The 16,233-nt window shown below is 40.7% G+C and overlaps 1 protein-coding gene across 8 annotated transcripts in view; it reads right to left on the minus strand.

Moving 5' to 3' along the window:
* Nucleotides 1–16,233, minus strand: part of KLF12 (Kruppel like factor 12) — a 409,770-nt gene that overhangs the window by 45,347 nt on the left and 348,190 nt on the right. For all 8 annotated transcript variants that reach the window (XM_040623520.1, XM_040623552.1, XM_040623536.1 and 5 more), the window contains one exon: nt 14,147–14,209. In XM_040623520.1, coding sequence (XP_040479454.1) covers nt 14,147–14,209 — 63 coding nt within the window. The remainder of the gene's footprint in view (nt 1–14,146; nt 14,210–16,233) is intronic.

Here is a 16,233-nt window from a genome sequence, read left to right on the forward strand (position 1 = left end):
AATTACAAGGAAATATAAAAGGGCAAGCTTTTATTAATCAAGCTCCTTTCACTCAGCCATGAAGAACTGCTAGGCAGGAAGAAAGCAAAGAGCCTGGGTGTTAATGTAAGCCTGATAATTAAATTCAGAATCAAGTGGATCAGAAGGAAGGGCATATATGGAAAAGTCAGGTGGAGGTAAGAATTGGAACCCTAATCCCTTATAATATTATATGGTTTGTGGAAATAAGAGAAAAGGAAAGCTATCAAATATACATTGTTAAAGCATCAATAAAGGAGGCTACATTTAAGAGAAAAGTAAATAGTAAAAATAATAGCACCGAGGCATTTTGTAACATCTCGTCTTCCAGAGCGTAAAGAGCTTTCCTACATAATCTCCTCCATTTATTTTCGTATCATTCCTGTGAAATATATAGGCAAGAGCAGGCATGAGGGACTCAATCTTGCCCCAGATCACATAATTAGAGAGTGACAGAACAGGTCCCAAATCTCTGAAATTCAGGTCATTACTCTACTATTATCCTTCAAACATTTCGTCGAATGTAATAGTTATAAGCAGGAGAAGGGTAGAAATGATGTAACCAATGTTTCAAGACGTTTCTAACATGAAAAGGTTCTTGTTGCCCTCTGAATCTGAATATTTCTATTTGTCTTAAAATACTGACTAAGGAATGGGAAACAGCCATGAAAAACTGAGCGTGTTGAAAGAGATGATTTATTTTGTCGATCAATATCTACGTTCTAGCCCGCCGTGCCACGCCCCGTGCTGGCAGCCAGGAAATGACGGTCCTCACGATGCGGGGTCTCCATCTGGAGATGACAAGGTCAGGAGATCATCACACACACAGGCAAAAAAAAAAAAAAAAAAAAAGACCATAAATTGTGAAGAGGGTGATGTCTGGTTCATACAGCAGCACCAAATCAGGGAGGAAGGAGAGGCTGATGGAATGGGGGACTGGAGGGAACACTCTGCACGGAAGAGAATTCATAAGCTGAGTCAGAATTAGCTTTCTTGGTGAACAAGGTATTTTTGGAAAACACACGGTCAGTGTGGCTGGAACACAGGGTCTGTGAGGTGGGAAAACAGGAAAAGACAGTCTTGCAAAGGGCCTCATAGGCTGTGCTAAGGGCTCGGGCCCTCTAAACAATGGCAAGGTCTGGACGAACTGTAGAGAGAGGAGCAATCCCCTATGCATTTTACAGACATCCCTGCAGGCATGGCAAAGACTGCATGTGGGCGGGGGCGGAAGGACTCCGAATCCGAAGAGACCAGTTAGGCACGTAGGTTAATATTTCAGGCAAGAGATGATGGGGGCATGTGGGATGAAGAGCCAACACTGCCAAGAAATACTGAGGAGGGAGAACGCTAGTTTGGGTAATTGAATGGATGTTGGTTCTGACAGAGTGGGAGTTACTATGAGGCTTCCGGCTTGGATGGGAAATAGGCAGAAACCCGGGCTCGGAGAATAGGAACAAACAGATTCTTTTCCGGTGCTGGTCTGAAGAAGTCAGGGTACCTGGTGTTTTGCAAAAAGATGCCTTCATGTATTAGTATCTACTTATCTATCTAGGGTCGGATGTCTCACCAAGCAGCTCTGGGCGGGACAAACACTGGGGCAGGTGGCATTTTATGACGGGCAGCTGACAGGGTGCAGAGATGGGGCAAAGACATGGACTAAAAGGTAACTGTTTGCGCCATGAGGACCCCGCCCCCCCCAGGCTGCCTTACGTGCGACACTACAGCTTCAGTCTGATCTTCCCGTGGGTGTCTGTCGCTCAACCACTCTACCTGAGAGCCCCCAGCTGACATTCTGCAAAAATGTTTAACTTCAGACCTTCTTCACCTCAAAAACTTTCCTGTCCCTCATCCTCAAATGCAGACACACATACACCCCCTCAGGAAATATCATCTCTATGCCAATGGCGCTCACATCTGTACCTACAGACTTGTCTTCTTTGCTAAGCTCTTGGCAACAAGCACAACTTGCTCAGACAAAAACTAGGTGTCACCTCTGATTTTCTCGTTTCCTTGCCTCCTTCCATAAGCAGTACGCTGTTGACTTGGCCTTCAAAACATAACCTAATTTGATCTCTCTCTCTCCACTGATACCACTCTAAACCACCATCCTTTCTCCTCAACCATTACTGCCCCAGCTTCCTGTACTTGTCCCCCTGCTTCTACTCTTGTAATCCTTTCTCCACAGAGCAGCCAGAGTGAGCCTTGAAAATCTGGGTCTGATCACTTCATTGTCCTCCCATGGCTCTCGTGACCCCCCAGACTGACTGTAGCCCGTGTGCTTCTGTCCCCACCAAGCTCTCTGACCTTATCTTGTTACACCCACCCCTCACTCACTTCTCAATGTTCCTCAAATGTTCCAAATTCATTCCCATCCCACGATCTTTGTTTCTAGCACCTGGAATAATGTCCCCCAGAGCCTCATGCAGCTGGCTCCTTCTCATCCGGCTCCCAGCTTCCGTGCCTCCTCCTCTCAAGAGGCTTCTTTCTGACGAAGCTTGTTGGATGGCATTCCACTCATCTCCACGCATATCCCTGTTACATTTTCGGCAGAGTACTCACCACCACCAAACACTTGTTGGTTGTCTGTCTCACTCTACTACGTGCTAAGCTCCGGGAGAGCAGAGGCCCTGCCTTGTCTTTTTAAATACGGCTTCCCCAGAGTGCAGGCAAGTGGCCAGGTCATTGCGGCTGCCATAACTTTACAGAATGAGGGAACAAATGAGTGAACACAAATATTCTGGCAAAGTGATGATGCTATTGAGTAAAAAACGAAACAACAACAACAACAAAAACCCTGGCAATTTCAAAAGTGTTCAGGTTTGTAAAAGTGATATGGAACATAAATACTTAAATTGCAGCTTAAAAGTGAATACAGGCTAAGAGAAAGAGCAAAGATAGCAAGGCCCAGAAGGCAGCAAAGCAGGGAACAGACTCCGCTAATGTGTGCTAAGGAGGCAGTGGGATTTAAAATAAACAAGGAACACTCTGATTGCTATCCTCATTTTCTAAAAGGTATTGCCAATATGCTCGGGTATTTTCTGGAAGCCCTTTTCCCCCTGAAAACCATCATCACAATCATCAACCACATTCAATCAAGTTTCCCATTCAGGGGCGGAGAGTGGGGCAGACACGGAGATTCACACACATATTCTCTTCCTATTTTCTCACCTTTCGGCGCCAATTCTGTGTTTCTTTAGTACCGCAGAAGGCACCCTTCACACAGCTGACAATGTGAGTAGTGCCCCCTGGGGTTGCGCACTATGGCGGTCCTGAAAAGACGCATCGCAAGCCCAATGTGGCAGCACATTTCTGGCTGTCTAGGCTTCTTTATGAGGGAGGCTTTTCTATTAAAAATATCTTCACAACATAATTTTTAAAAATGTCAGAGCTATGTAGAGTCAGCTCCTAAGAACCAAAATGAAAGTGAGACTGGTGCTGTGTTGGTTTTAGGTTTTAGCCGAATCTAGGTGAGTCTCAGGGTCCCCTCCTCTGAATAGTATCGCTGGGAACTCTGCTCTCATCTTAAAGGTTTCTCTCCTACCTGCGCTTCTCTGACAGACAGGAGAGCATCAGCCACACGATTCAGTGAGAAGGTAGCCTTCCAGGGACTCCTGGTGTAATATTTGAGATAGTGGGGAGTATGGGAAACACATTCTCTATTAGGCAGGGTAATAATGACTCATTCAAATCACTGAGATTGTACTGTATAGGAGGAAGATTTTCTTCACATAAGCTTTTACGATCGAAGACAAAGTTACCGTCGGCGAAAAGTAGAAAAACCCACTAGGGTCAGCAATATTTCATAGGAAACATTGGCACTCTACCAACCTGGAAGGGGACAGAATGAGTCTAGTCCCACTTAGAGGTAGGGACTGAACCAACTGGCTGCATTTCGGTTTTATGATACTATCATATCAAAATCTACTCTCCAGATCTTTCTACGTTCACAGCGGTCTCAGAATTTACCAACTTCTACCTCTAGGTGGCAGCAATCTCCTTCTGTTCTCAACATGGTCGCCTTTGGCCTTTGTTTCCTGCCTCCGCTCAAATTCCGCACTTCCTTCTTTCCCAAATAAATACTTCACAGCCTGTAAACTTTGGGGAAGATTACTGTAAGCTACTTTCACTGTAAGAAATCAGTCCGTTCTTGCAGCTAAGCTACAGGGTTCTTTAAAGAGTACAAAATAATTCAGGTCTCAAGTGAAAAATAATAGAAAGCTATTTTCTTTCTCCATACCTATCAACAGCAAACTCTAAGGAAAGCAATATTTTTCTTTAGAGTCTTCCAAGGAAAAAAGGCCAAGAATAGAGGAATGAGAAAATTGATGGAATTGGAGATATTTCAATTTTACAATACTGTTAATTTAATTTTATGGGTGATTTTAAATCCCTGCTTTTCTGAAGGATGTAATTTGACATGTCCATTTATGAAGGCAGTCCAAAGACATTACAGGATGAGGAGAAACGATTTAATGATCACACAAAACTGGTAACATACAGAAAGTTTCCCTTCTGTTTGGCCTTCCCAGAAACTGGAGTAAACTGGTTCCATCTACATCCTACAAGCTATTACCTCTGCTTAGATGCAACGTGTGTCCTTTTCTGAGCATGTATTTACCTAAATGCACTGAACCACAGTCCTACTCACAGATTTTCACCTACTCCGGGTTCTAAACTGTTAGGTTAAGAAGGACTCAAGACAGCTGACGTCAACTACAGCTTCATTTGAAGCTCTAACAAATGCTGGTGTGTCAGAGAATCATTCAGGTGGTAGGAAAGATTTCTTTCACGTAAAGCTGACACGTGGTTGTGGGCTAATATCTAGAGTTTATGAAACTCATTCAAGGTGATACTAAGAAGAGTATTACCTCTTTTACACTCTTCCAAGACCTAATTTGAATAGTTTGGGTCAAACACCGTTCATTCATTCATTGGATAGAAATACTGAAGTGCGAAAAGCACACAGACTCATTTAGTATTAAGTGACAAATTTATACCAGAACCCAAGCTTGTTGACTCAAGCTTTTCTCGTTTCATAGGAGGTTCCTCTGTTTTATTTTATGTATCTTATCACAATAACTATATGTGTTTGGTTTTAAAGGCCACGTTTTTAAATACATGATTCAAAGTAGGATTTCTGAGAAAATGGGTAGTATGGGGTTTTTAGGATAAAAAAATAAAAGTTTTAAGGGAAAATGGAAACTTGTTAATTTTGCTTTGTAAATTTAAAGATTTTATTTCTTTTCGAGGGAGAAAGAGAGAGTGTGCGTGTGCACGAGCAGGGGGAGGGGCAGAGGGAGAAGCAGACGCCCTGTTGAGCAGGGAGCCTGATGCAGGACTCAATCCCAGGACTCTGAGATCATGATCTGAACCGAAGGCAGACGCTTAACCGACTGGGCCACCCAGGTGCCCCGGAGTCTGTTTTGACTAAACATTGTTCTTATGATTTGGCCGTTCAATAATCACAAATAATACCTGAGACAGCCATTTATTTTAGTGACTAATTGCAGATTATCTTTATCAATCAAAATATAAGAAAACGTAGATGCCAAGAAATAACATTAAAGTTCATTAACTACCTTTCATGACAGCTTCTCGTTCAGTGAATTGTAGGCTGGGTCTACGGTGCTAGTTTATGAAGTGTAGTCTTCCCATCATCGTTTGGTTCCAGCACCGCCTCCTCTTTTGGGAGACTCCTCATTACATGTGGTCTTAGTGGGACTGTTGACCAAGGTACCTTCTTCCCTCAGCCACAGGCTGGGCACCTGAGCCAGGCTGGGGCCGATCCGACGCTGCCTCCCTCTATTGTGGTTTTGAGGAGGTGACATTAAGGAGCTGGAGCTGAGTCACTCGAGGCCTGCACCTGCTTATCAAATCCCACCCTGGGACTCTGGGTGCTGTCCCGCTTCCTGTGTTTCCTGAGCCCCAGCTCTGCTGTTTTTTTCTCTGATTTCGTAACCCACCTCATGTCCTTCTCTACAAATTAACCTTTTGCTCAAGTTGGCCAGACTCAGTCACTTTCCATTACTTCTGACAAAGGAAACTCACCTGATAAAGGAAACTAAACTGAGTGAAAATTCAAACAGAGGTAATAGCTACCAGTAGACAACGGGTTCCAGCAGGGTCTGCAGCCCTCCAGCTAATTACTTTTTTAAGATGTCATTTACTTACTTACTTATTTATTTACTTACTTATTTATTGAGAGTGCATGAGTGGAAGGGAGAGGGAGAGAGAGAGAGAGAGAATCCAAAGCAGACTCCCCACTGAGCCCAACATGGGGCTCCATCTCTCACAACCCTGGGATCACGACCTGAGCTGAAATCAAGAGGAGCTGAAATCAAGAGTCTGATGCTTAACAGACTGAGCCACCCAGGTGCCCCCCTCCGGCTGCTTCTTAACCGTGGGCTTAATGGAGCAGGTGTGACCAAAACTGGTGTGCTATTGGTAGATATTAATTTTTGGATAAAGATATCACATACTATCTAATGCCCTCTTAAAATTGATTAAAAGAAATATATTAATTATGAGGATACTGACCCTACCTTAGGTAACATAGTGCTGTACTAAGAAATGTAATAAATAGCTAATTTTAAGGAAATTACGAGGAAACTTTATGAAAATCTAGTGGTCCGCTGAGAAACATCATAGTAAAGTGAAAATATATTTAATTTTGAAACTGCTAGTTCACTGTCCACGTACAGACAGAGAAACCTCCATGGCTAGAAAGATGACTGATAAATGAAGATCAAAATAGTACAGACACATCCAGCACTCTCACAGGGAAATCCCCTTAAGATTTATTACCCCGAGCAGTGTTCCCAGCATAGTCAAGAATACATTAGGATTTCTGATTGGGTCCCAATATTAGTCATTACATCTTTCAAACATGTATTTAGAAGACAACTATGATTAGCCAATTTTTCATTCCAAATATATTCACTGAAAAATACCATGAAGGACTAAAAGAGAACGTGGCTTTTCTAGATGTGGCGATTTCTCTGTACATACACGGGCAGGGAACTAGCAATTGTATAAAATAAGGTCTTTCTTCATTTGAATTTGATATGTTAACTATAACATGGCTTGTACTGGTACTTTCAGAGACACCTATTTTTTTCATACTGGGACACAGTTTTATTCTGTGTTACTCAGTAATGACTCCTACATCCCCTTGTTCTTACAGCACAACCATTATTTTAAAGTTCTACATCTGAACAGGTCTAACCAGGAGGGGAATGTGATAGAGAATTATGTACACTGCACGATTTAAAACTCTATAAAAAGCTATGGTTTAAGTAGCCTCCCCAAAGTAACTCATGATTTCAGATTGTGTAATTTTAAATATCCTTAACCAACCTAAAAAAACAATTATGTGCAAAAGGTTACAGACCAGCATTACAAACAATTTGGTTTTTTCTTTCTCTTTTGCTTACTTTGGATTTAGTTTGCTCTTCTTTTCCTGGTTTCCTAACAAGGAACCTTAGATCACTGATTTGAGATCTTTCTTGCTTTCTAATAATTTATTTGATGCTATAAATTTCCTTCTAAGCACTGCTTTTGATACATTTCACAAATTTTGGTAAGTTGTGTTCTCATTTTCATTGACATAAGAATACTTCTATATTTCTCTTCAACTTTCTTCTGTCATCTATGGGTTATTTGCAAGTGTGTTGTTCTGGTTCCATGAATTTTTGGATTTTCCGAAGAAGTCCTTTTGAATAATTAACTAATATTTCTCGGTCATGCTAAAATTAGTTAATAAGGGGTGCCTGGCTGGCTCAGTTGGTAGAGCACGCGACTCGTGATCTCGGAGTCGTGAGTTCAAGCCCCACACTGGGGACAGAAATTACTTAAATTAAAAAAAATATCTTTAAAAGAAATAAAAAATAAAATTAGTTAAGGAAACAGAGATGTTTTATTACACGACAGTGGCACACCTCACTATGGTGCTGGGAAGATCCCTGTAATCAACCAAGAATATAATGACACACCCTATATGTTCTTCTCTCAGGGTTTCAGCAAGACACTAACATGCTTCTGAGTTGAAGGTTGGTAAAAACAAAATACTCTTGGACTTTTAATAGAAAAATGTCTCAGAAGTGGTGACCATTATGGCTCAGCATGATCTTATAGCCCTAATTCTTCTATAATTAAGGAAATAATTGCAGAAAATAACCTTCTTTAATTTTTCCCCCCAAATCTTCTCTAGTGTGACTGAAGCAATACTAGGGACAAAAACCAGCTGATATGAACAGGAATGTGAAACACTTTTATCATGAGGTTTCTTGCTGAAATTCTGGGTAATGAAGAATTCAGGAAAATTAGACCAAATGTCTTTAATAAGGTCAATCTGAAAGACGGTATACAAGTTTAAAGTACACATAATTGTCACCGAGCTTTGAGGAGGTGGTGGAATTAATTAAAGAATTTAATAGCCGAAACTGGATTATAACACACCAAAAGATGTGAATTCGGAGGCAATGAAAATGTAGCAACACCCTGGAGGCATTTCTTTTCATTGCAATTCAGTATGAATACAGAGAACCTGCAAACTGGTCCATGATTACATGAACTATGTCCCATTTTCCGAATTTGTTATCAAACACTGGAGAGAGAAAGCATGCTTGAAAACTAAATCTAAAGGCAACCTGCGGTTACTCATTTGCCAACAAGTATGGATTAAAAAACTCACGAGGCCAGGCAGGCCCTTCTGGGAAGTAAAATTTACACATACTAATGTCTATACATATTATCATAATTTTTGCTCTGTAAGTCAAGAAGCAGAGCGGTGGAAGGCTCTGGTAATTAAAATAACATAATCAATATTATCTATAAATAATGAGCATGCAAGGATCTCTAAGATGCGGAGTAAGCACTCTGGCAAAGAGTAGCTGCCACATGGTAGAGTGGGCAGCAAGGTCTTCAGTAGGGCCTCTCCTCTGCCTCCCTTCGCTCCCGGAATCATACCAGTGTCATGGGAATTTCCCAGACAAAAGCCTTCTGCTTAACTGGTACTGAATTAAGTACCTACCTCACTCAATCATTAGCATTTCTCTTGCTCTACCCATAGATAGCAACTGCTACACAGCAGAAACTCGACCGGACAGGTTTGCAGAGACCTGGGTTTATGCCCACCGTCTGCCATGGTACTATGTTGTCTTTGGGGAATGCGGAAAGTGAGACGTTGAACTAAACCTGATGACGCTTACATTTCCTTCAGCTCTGAAACGGATTCCAACATTTGGAAATGCTCTGTTCCTCCCTAAAGAACCAGTTCTGCATCAGCTCTCTGAGAGGTTTCCAATATCGACAACTTCGGTGCCCTCCTCTACTAAGGCAGAGGGTTTAAACAAGAAGTGTTCTTTTTATGACAAAGACACATACTAGTTATGTCCTTCAGAAAGATTCCATGAAATCACATCTAACATTTGCAACTGTGTGCATTTAAATATTTGAGTTCACCGTACACTCTCCAGCCAACAATAAAACGTCACAGTGCAAAAAGGTTCTTCCTGTTCTCCACAAAAATTTGTGACACAGAACTTTGTCATATCCAAATGAGAAATGTGATTCACATTCAGAATGTGTCATAATTTGCATAGTTACGCTATTAAAACTGGAGCTTTTCAGTGTATACAGCTACATAACATCTCAGGCATGTTGGTAAGAAATAAACCATAATTGAGATGGGTAGTGGCAGCCTCCAACTGGTTAGAACAAATTACTTCTATTTGACTGCTGATAATTCCTGTTAATAATACTTTATTTTCTATGTCATTATATAAATAGCCCATAAAATCTCTATTATGTAATGTCCACTACCACTCTTACATAAGAGCCTTAGACGGACATTTGAGTGCACAGCATAACCACCACTATGAGGTTCACTCAAAATGATATATACCCAAGTCCTCTAAATCTTCAGGAATGGAGCAGGGTAGAGAGTGAAGCGAAGAGGAGAAAAGAAAGAGTAAAAAGCCAAAAATGAGCATATGCCAATGTGTATGTCTTCAGCATACTCCCACTGACCCCAGAAATTTCTGGAGCCTGAAATCAACTTCAGTTCAGAGGTATTTCTCCCACCAGGCCTTCTCTGTCCTGCTTCATTCAACCTACCCATCCACACCAAACACAGGTTCCAGACCTCTATTACATGTTTGGGAATAAAACAACCAAAAGATGACATGGGAACAGCCACTCTCTGTGGGATTGATATCAGAATATAATAGCTTCACACAAAAAGATCGGTAAACAACAAAAGTCTACCTGCACATTCAACTCTCTAATAAATCTTGCCCCATTTCCCCCCAGTGGAGCAAAATATTTTTTCCCTGGCATTATTACATGCAAGAAAGAGTGGTGAATGCTCTAAAAAGGTTTTGATAGTTATTGGACAAAGTAAGGTATGATTAGCTCTGCTTAGTGGTGGTGAAGGAGAGAGACAGATGTGCCCATGAAAGAGAATGAAAATCACACGCTGAGCATCAAAGCCTTCATCAATGCTCACATCAACAGATATTACTGTAGTGGGGTGGCGGGGAGGGGAGAGCCATTCTGAGAGACAGAGTTTATGTCCGGTTGGATTGCTACCTTTGATTAATTGAATATTAAATGAGTCGTACAATGATCTTGTGTTCTTTACTGGGGTGCTAACATATCCGTCATGATGTTCTTATTGACATTCTTTAATCCCTGGAAGTCAGCAGAGAGTTACAGCAAACCTGGCTCCCTCCTAACCTCTGTCACTGGACCCCCTACATCCTGCTTCTTCCGTCTCTTCCCTGGATACGGACATTTGTTACCACATTTTCTTTCCATTTAAGCAGGTTTGTTTGCCTTGAACAGACATTCTTCTCCACACATTACTTCTGTTCCAGAGAAAAGAAACAGTGCCATAGGAATGAGGCCAGTGGATGTGTCCTCCCATATTAACATTATGCAGAGGAAAACACTACTTAAAATTTTAAACCATCTTTTACTCAATAATAAACTCTGGTTTCATAGCTCAACCACAGCCACTGACATTTACAACCTACCAATTGTCATGCATTTCCTAGGCATAACTTATACGTCCAAACCTTTTCATGTTTTAGTGAAGCTTAATTGCTTTTCTGATGAACAATATTTTTTAACTGATCAGAGCATTTGCTAACCCAACTTCACAGAATCGCCCAGCATCACTCACATATGGTGTTTGCAGATCTAACTCAAGCCAGAGCCACGCTAGTGTTGAATTTATCTTATAATTCTATACATTATCCCATACTGCCATTTGGGGAAGATCAACAGTCACTTTCCCTTGATCTCCACCGCTAGCACAAGTATTTAAAGTTTCTGAATTTCCAGAGCCAATCTCTCACAAAGAAATAGCAAGTGTTTATCACTTAGCCGGATGTAGATGCTGGGTGAGTCACTGGGCTTCTTCCCAGCCGGCTGACTTCTTTCCATACACCAGCCTCATAGCATTTACTTCAGGCAAGTTCGAGGTAGTATACATAACAGGAATCTTAACTAACTCATGACTAAATAAAGCACATGTTTTAAATCCACGTATGTCCCCACTATAGTTAATTTAGAAATGTCTCCAGGTCCTTGTATATGCGTTTCAATATACAACGGAAGCAATAACTCAACTCTCTGTTTTTCCTACTAATTCTGGGTCTTTACTCAGAAACCTTCGCTGGGATAGATTTTCTTAAAGTTCTCTTCCTTTATACTTTTTCTCTTCTGCACTACCCACTCTCAAATAGAGCTCTTAAATAGAATTGATAACATTTCCCTCTGATATATCTCCACATTTTATTACATATTCTATGTCATTTATATGACATAATATTGTGTATCATACACGCATGATGTGACATCACACACACACCCCTCCCTCACCTACAAGACAGTGAGCCCCTTGAGGACAGAAACCATGTTTTATTTATCTTTCTAATCTAGTGCTTTTCACAGTGCCAGAGACTGTACATAAATGTTGCTGAATAAATAAAAGTTGAAGCTTCTCAAGGCTGGTAGTAAAAATCCTTTTTGTTTTTCATGGATTACTTCTCTGGAGATAAAAGTGGTTTAAACTTCCTAACCAAATAACGTGCTATGAATTATGTAGGAACAAGGTATCGTTACTCCAATACTTCAGCAAGGAAGAGTGAAGGAAAGAATATTGGTTATTTACTCAGTGATCCACACTTAGCCATTGAGAAATCAGTTGTTAGGAAGTGGATATGCCACTTGGCAATGCTGTACTGTATTCATTAGCTGATGTTGCTCACTTGAGCGTCTCAGATTCTCTGTATGTTATAAAGTTTCTTTAGTACAGTATGCCTTGTACTAAGAAGGAATATCAATTCTGTGCACTCAAGAAAGGACCTGCTTCCCCCTTTCCTTTTGTGCAGTGGGCGTCAGCATTATTATTCTCTTAGCTTTCCAGGTGTGACAAGGGACAATATGCCTTAGTGACTGTGAGAAACCATGAAGGATGCCCCTGCTTTTCGACAGTGTAGAAGCAAATGGCTATATTCTCTGTGCTCCATTTCCCCCTCTGTGAAGAAGAAAAGCATAATATTTAACAACATCATCAAGCTATTGTGAGGGTTAATTAGATTTAATGGGGGAAGGGAGGTGAGCTGATTACACACTATTCAAATTCAAAGAATCATTATTTTGTGTCTAAAAATAATCCTGATTTAGGAATAAAATTAATTTGGAAGCTCAATCTTTGGTAATCATCTTCCCACACTTTAAAAAAGCCATAGTTTTTAATCAAAATCCCACTCTAAGCACAATCCAATGAAGAACAAATGGAGATCTGTGAATTTCCATTCCCTTTTCAAGGAGTACAGTGCACAGTTCACGTTTTTATTTTTCTTTTCTTTCTTTTTTGAAGATATGTCATGTGTAGAAAGGTTAATTTTTTGGCATGGAGTAATGTAAACAAACATGGTACATTAATTTTTTTTGTCTGCTTCATGTGAAACATTTGTGAAACACTTTAAATTACTTCTTTAAAGAATGAGTAGTCGATGTTTTGTGATGGTAATGATTTTTCAGGTCATTTCTGGTAAGTTCCATTTATTTATTTACTTATTTTCAAGAACTAGTCAAAGATCTTTGATCCATGTCCTCATCCTTGGACCTCATGAATGTTACCTCCCATGGCAAAGTGGATTTTGCAGATATGATTAAGGATCTTGAGATACGAAGATGAGTCCAGGCTGGGGGCCTGCGATGCAATCCCAAGTGTCTTTGTAAAAGGAAGGCAGAAAGAGATCTGGCCACAGAAAGGAAGGAGACAATGTGGTGACATGGGAAGCAGGGAGAGAAAGGCATGTGATGTGGGGCCATCAGCCAAGGACTGAGAATGGCTTCTGTAAGACAGAAAATGCTAGAAATGGATTCTCCCCTAGAGCCTCCAGAAGGAATCGACCCAAATGACACCTTGATTTAGCCCCATGAGACTCCTTTTGGACTTCTGACCTCCAAAACTTTAAGAGAATAAATGTGTATTGTTTTATGCCCCCGCCCCAAAAAAAGAGAGAGAGAGAGAGAGAAAAGAAAGAAAAAGAAAACAAAAGGATTTCATACACCCTAAATTTAAAAAGAAAGAAAAGAAAAGAACGGAAGAAAGAAAGATGGCTGGGGGTGGGGTGGGGAAGGAGGGAGGGAGGGAGAAAATTTCTGGATATTTACAGCTAAGATGAGAAAAAAAAAATCATCTAATGTAATCATCAAAATTAATAATAGATTAATTACTATGAAAATCTTTAGGAAGTTGGTACCTGAGAAAAATCTGAGTTGTTGCCTAAATCTCACAAAAAACTTACAATAGCTTCAAAAAAAGAGAAACATTCTTTAAAAATGTAACAGTGGCTCATCCTGGAAAATATGCCATATCTGTTAGGAGAAAAACGTTGCCTCAGTTTTTGGTGAGTGCAAGGCTTCGGCTGAGAAGGAACTTTATTACTTCTATTTAGAACTTTCCAAAGGAAAGGGAGACTATGTAATTTGGTTAGTAGAAATGTATTCTCTACAGAGAAGCAGAAATAATTCTCTTCTGTTTTACCATTATCCAATTAAAACTTCCCATAAGACTTACAAATTTTCATAACTTAGATTATATACTCACCAGGCAAACTTCTGATTATTCATTCGATTTCCCCGGACCCTTGATACTGGGGACGGATGTACCCTGTAGGTAGATGAGAATAATCCAGTCATTAAAAAAAGCACATTCCCGATTACAAATGAACAAATTAAAAAAAAAAAAGAGCTGGTTTATAAATGATCTTTTGTAGGTATGTTTAATATAGAATGCCCCAGAACTTAATCACCTCTTAGTAAATGAACATAGTTAAATTCCTATGCATGTGAACCTGCAGTCTCTCTCCTTTTGAACCACTTTTAACATAACAACGGCTTGTCACCATGTTCACTGTGAAGACCTCCAAAAGCTGGACCCCCAGTTTTAATTGAATGACAGATTCATTCAGCCGAACAAAAAATCACTGACTAGCTAATCCTTGCCAGGTTTAGAAGTGGGTGAAAGTAATGTAAGATATGGTGTTTGCCTACAATGAGTCCCTTCTGCTACCTCTTCCCACCCGGGATACAGAGTCAGTAGGTGCACACTCCCTGAGTCAACTACTGGATTTCAAACCCTAAAAAGCAAGATAATGAAGGAAATCAGGATATGTCATCCCAAAATATGCTATTTTGGCCTCAGGATCATTTTGAGCCGAAAGCAAGTAAGAAACAGCAGCCATAGGAGGAGCTCTCTATTTTCCCTTTATATGCCTAAAAACCAGGGCATGAATTTCCTTTTTGTAAAGGAAGTTTTCCTTTGTAAAGGTGTCCTCCTCCCCCCACTTCCAGTACCAGGAAGAAGAGTGCAACATACAACTCTTTACACCAGACCTGGTACTGAGATGAGTCTGCATAAACAACCCTTATTTACCATTAGATTCCCCGGTCTGTTTCCTACTCACTCACCTTCCTACAATTCACCCGCTAGAAGCTCAAACCCCCCTTTTCTTTTGACTAGTCACAGTCACTTCTCCGCAATTTATCACTCTTTGTTAAAATGGTATATAAGATCCACATTTTTAACCCTCTTTGAGTTACTCATCATTGAGCATTCCTGCAAGTATGCATGTTGTATGTGTAATAAATTGGTTTTTCTTCCCCCCCCCTTGCTAATCTGCCTTTTGTCTTTTTGTTTATTTTTTTATTTAGTCTTTTGTCAGCTTAATCTGCAGGCCCCCAGACACAGAACCTGAAAAGATACAAGAGAAGGGTTTTGTTTTGTTATTATTATTTTTTCTTCCCCTACAGTAACTTCATCCAAATGTCTAGGAACAGAATCTGACACAGGGGAAGGAAGGAAGGTGAACAGTTATTTCCAGGAGAAAAGCTTTCTAGAGGTGATGCTCCATGCTGGGCTTTGAGGAAGGCAGTCAATTCAAAAGTTTATCAATGGAGAAGTAAAAACTACACCGTCTTACAAATTTCTTAGAATTATCTGCTGGAATAGCTGATATTTCCCAGTACTGCCGATACCTTCCAGTCGGGAGCTAGCTGCTGAACCTCTACCCTTTGTGGGTCACTAACTGGCAAGACAATATGCCCTACTTCCTGCTTCCTTGTGGCCAACTTCCTGCTTTGTTCTATTTTTACCGGAAGTTGTGAGATCTAGGCAGTCTTTCAGCTTGTGGTATTGTTATGTCCCACACATTTCTCGTATTTACAGGAAAGAAAACAGAAATCATTTGGGTCTCAAAGCCTCGTTCAGCTCCAATGTTCAGCTCCAACGTTCACTAGAATCCGGTTCTCCATAGTTGTTTAGCAAGCGAAAATCATTTCAAAACAGATAATAACGTTCCAGCCCCTCAGAAAGGCTAAATGCAAACTTTCTGTAAATCCAGAGCCAGACTGCACTTTGCACTGGGAAGGCTTATTTCTTCCAACATCCCTTATTAACATTCTTTTCCTCACAGCGCTTCTCAATGGCTGCTGCAGCTGAGCTGCTCAGCACAGATTTTCTGCTCTGCATGGGGGAGGGGATGTTAATTATGCAGAAAGATGGAGAGAGGCCAGACAGCCCCTCTGGTGAACTGTCTCATTCAAGCACGGCCCACTTCCTGCTGTTTTGCAGCTACAAGGATCACCTGTTGGTCTTGGCATCTGGCCAAACTGGGGCCTAGCGGAAATGACAGA

Source organism: Ursus maritimus, unplaced genomic scaffold, assembly GCF_017311325.1.
Source record: "Ursus maritimus isolate PB19 unplaced genomic scaffold, ASM1731132v1 scaffold_10, whole genome shotgun sequence".
Classification (NCBI taxonomy): domain Eukaryota; kingdom Metazoa; phylum Chordata; class Mammalia; order Carnivora; family Ursidae; genus Ursus; species Ursus maritimus.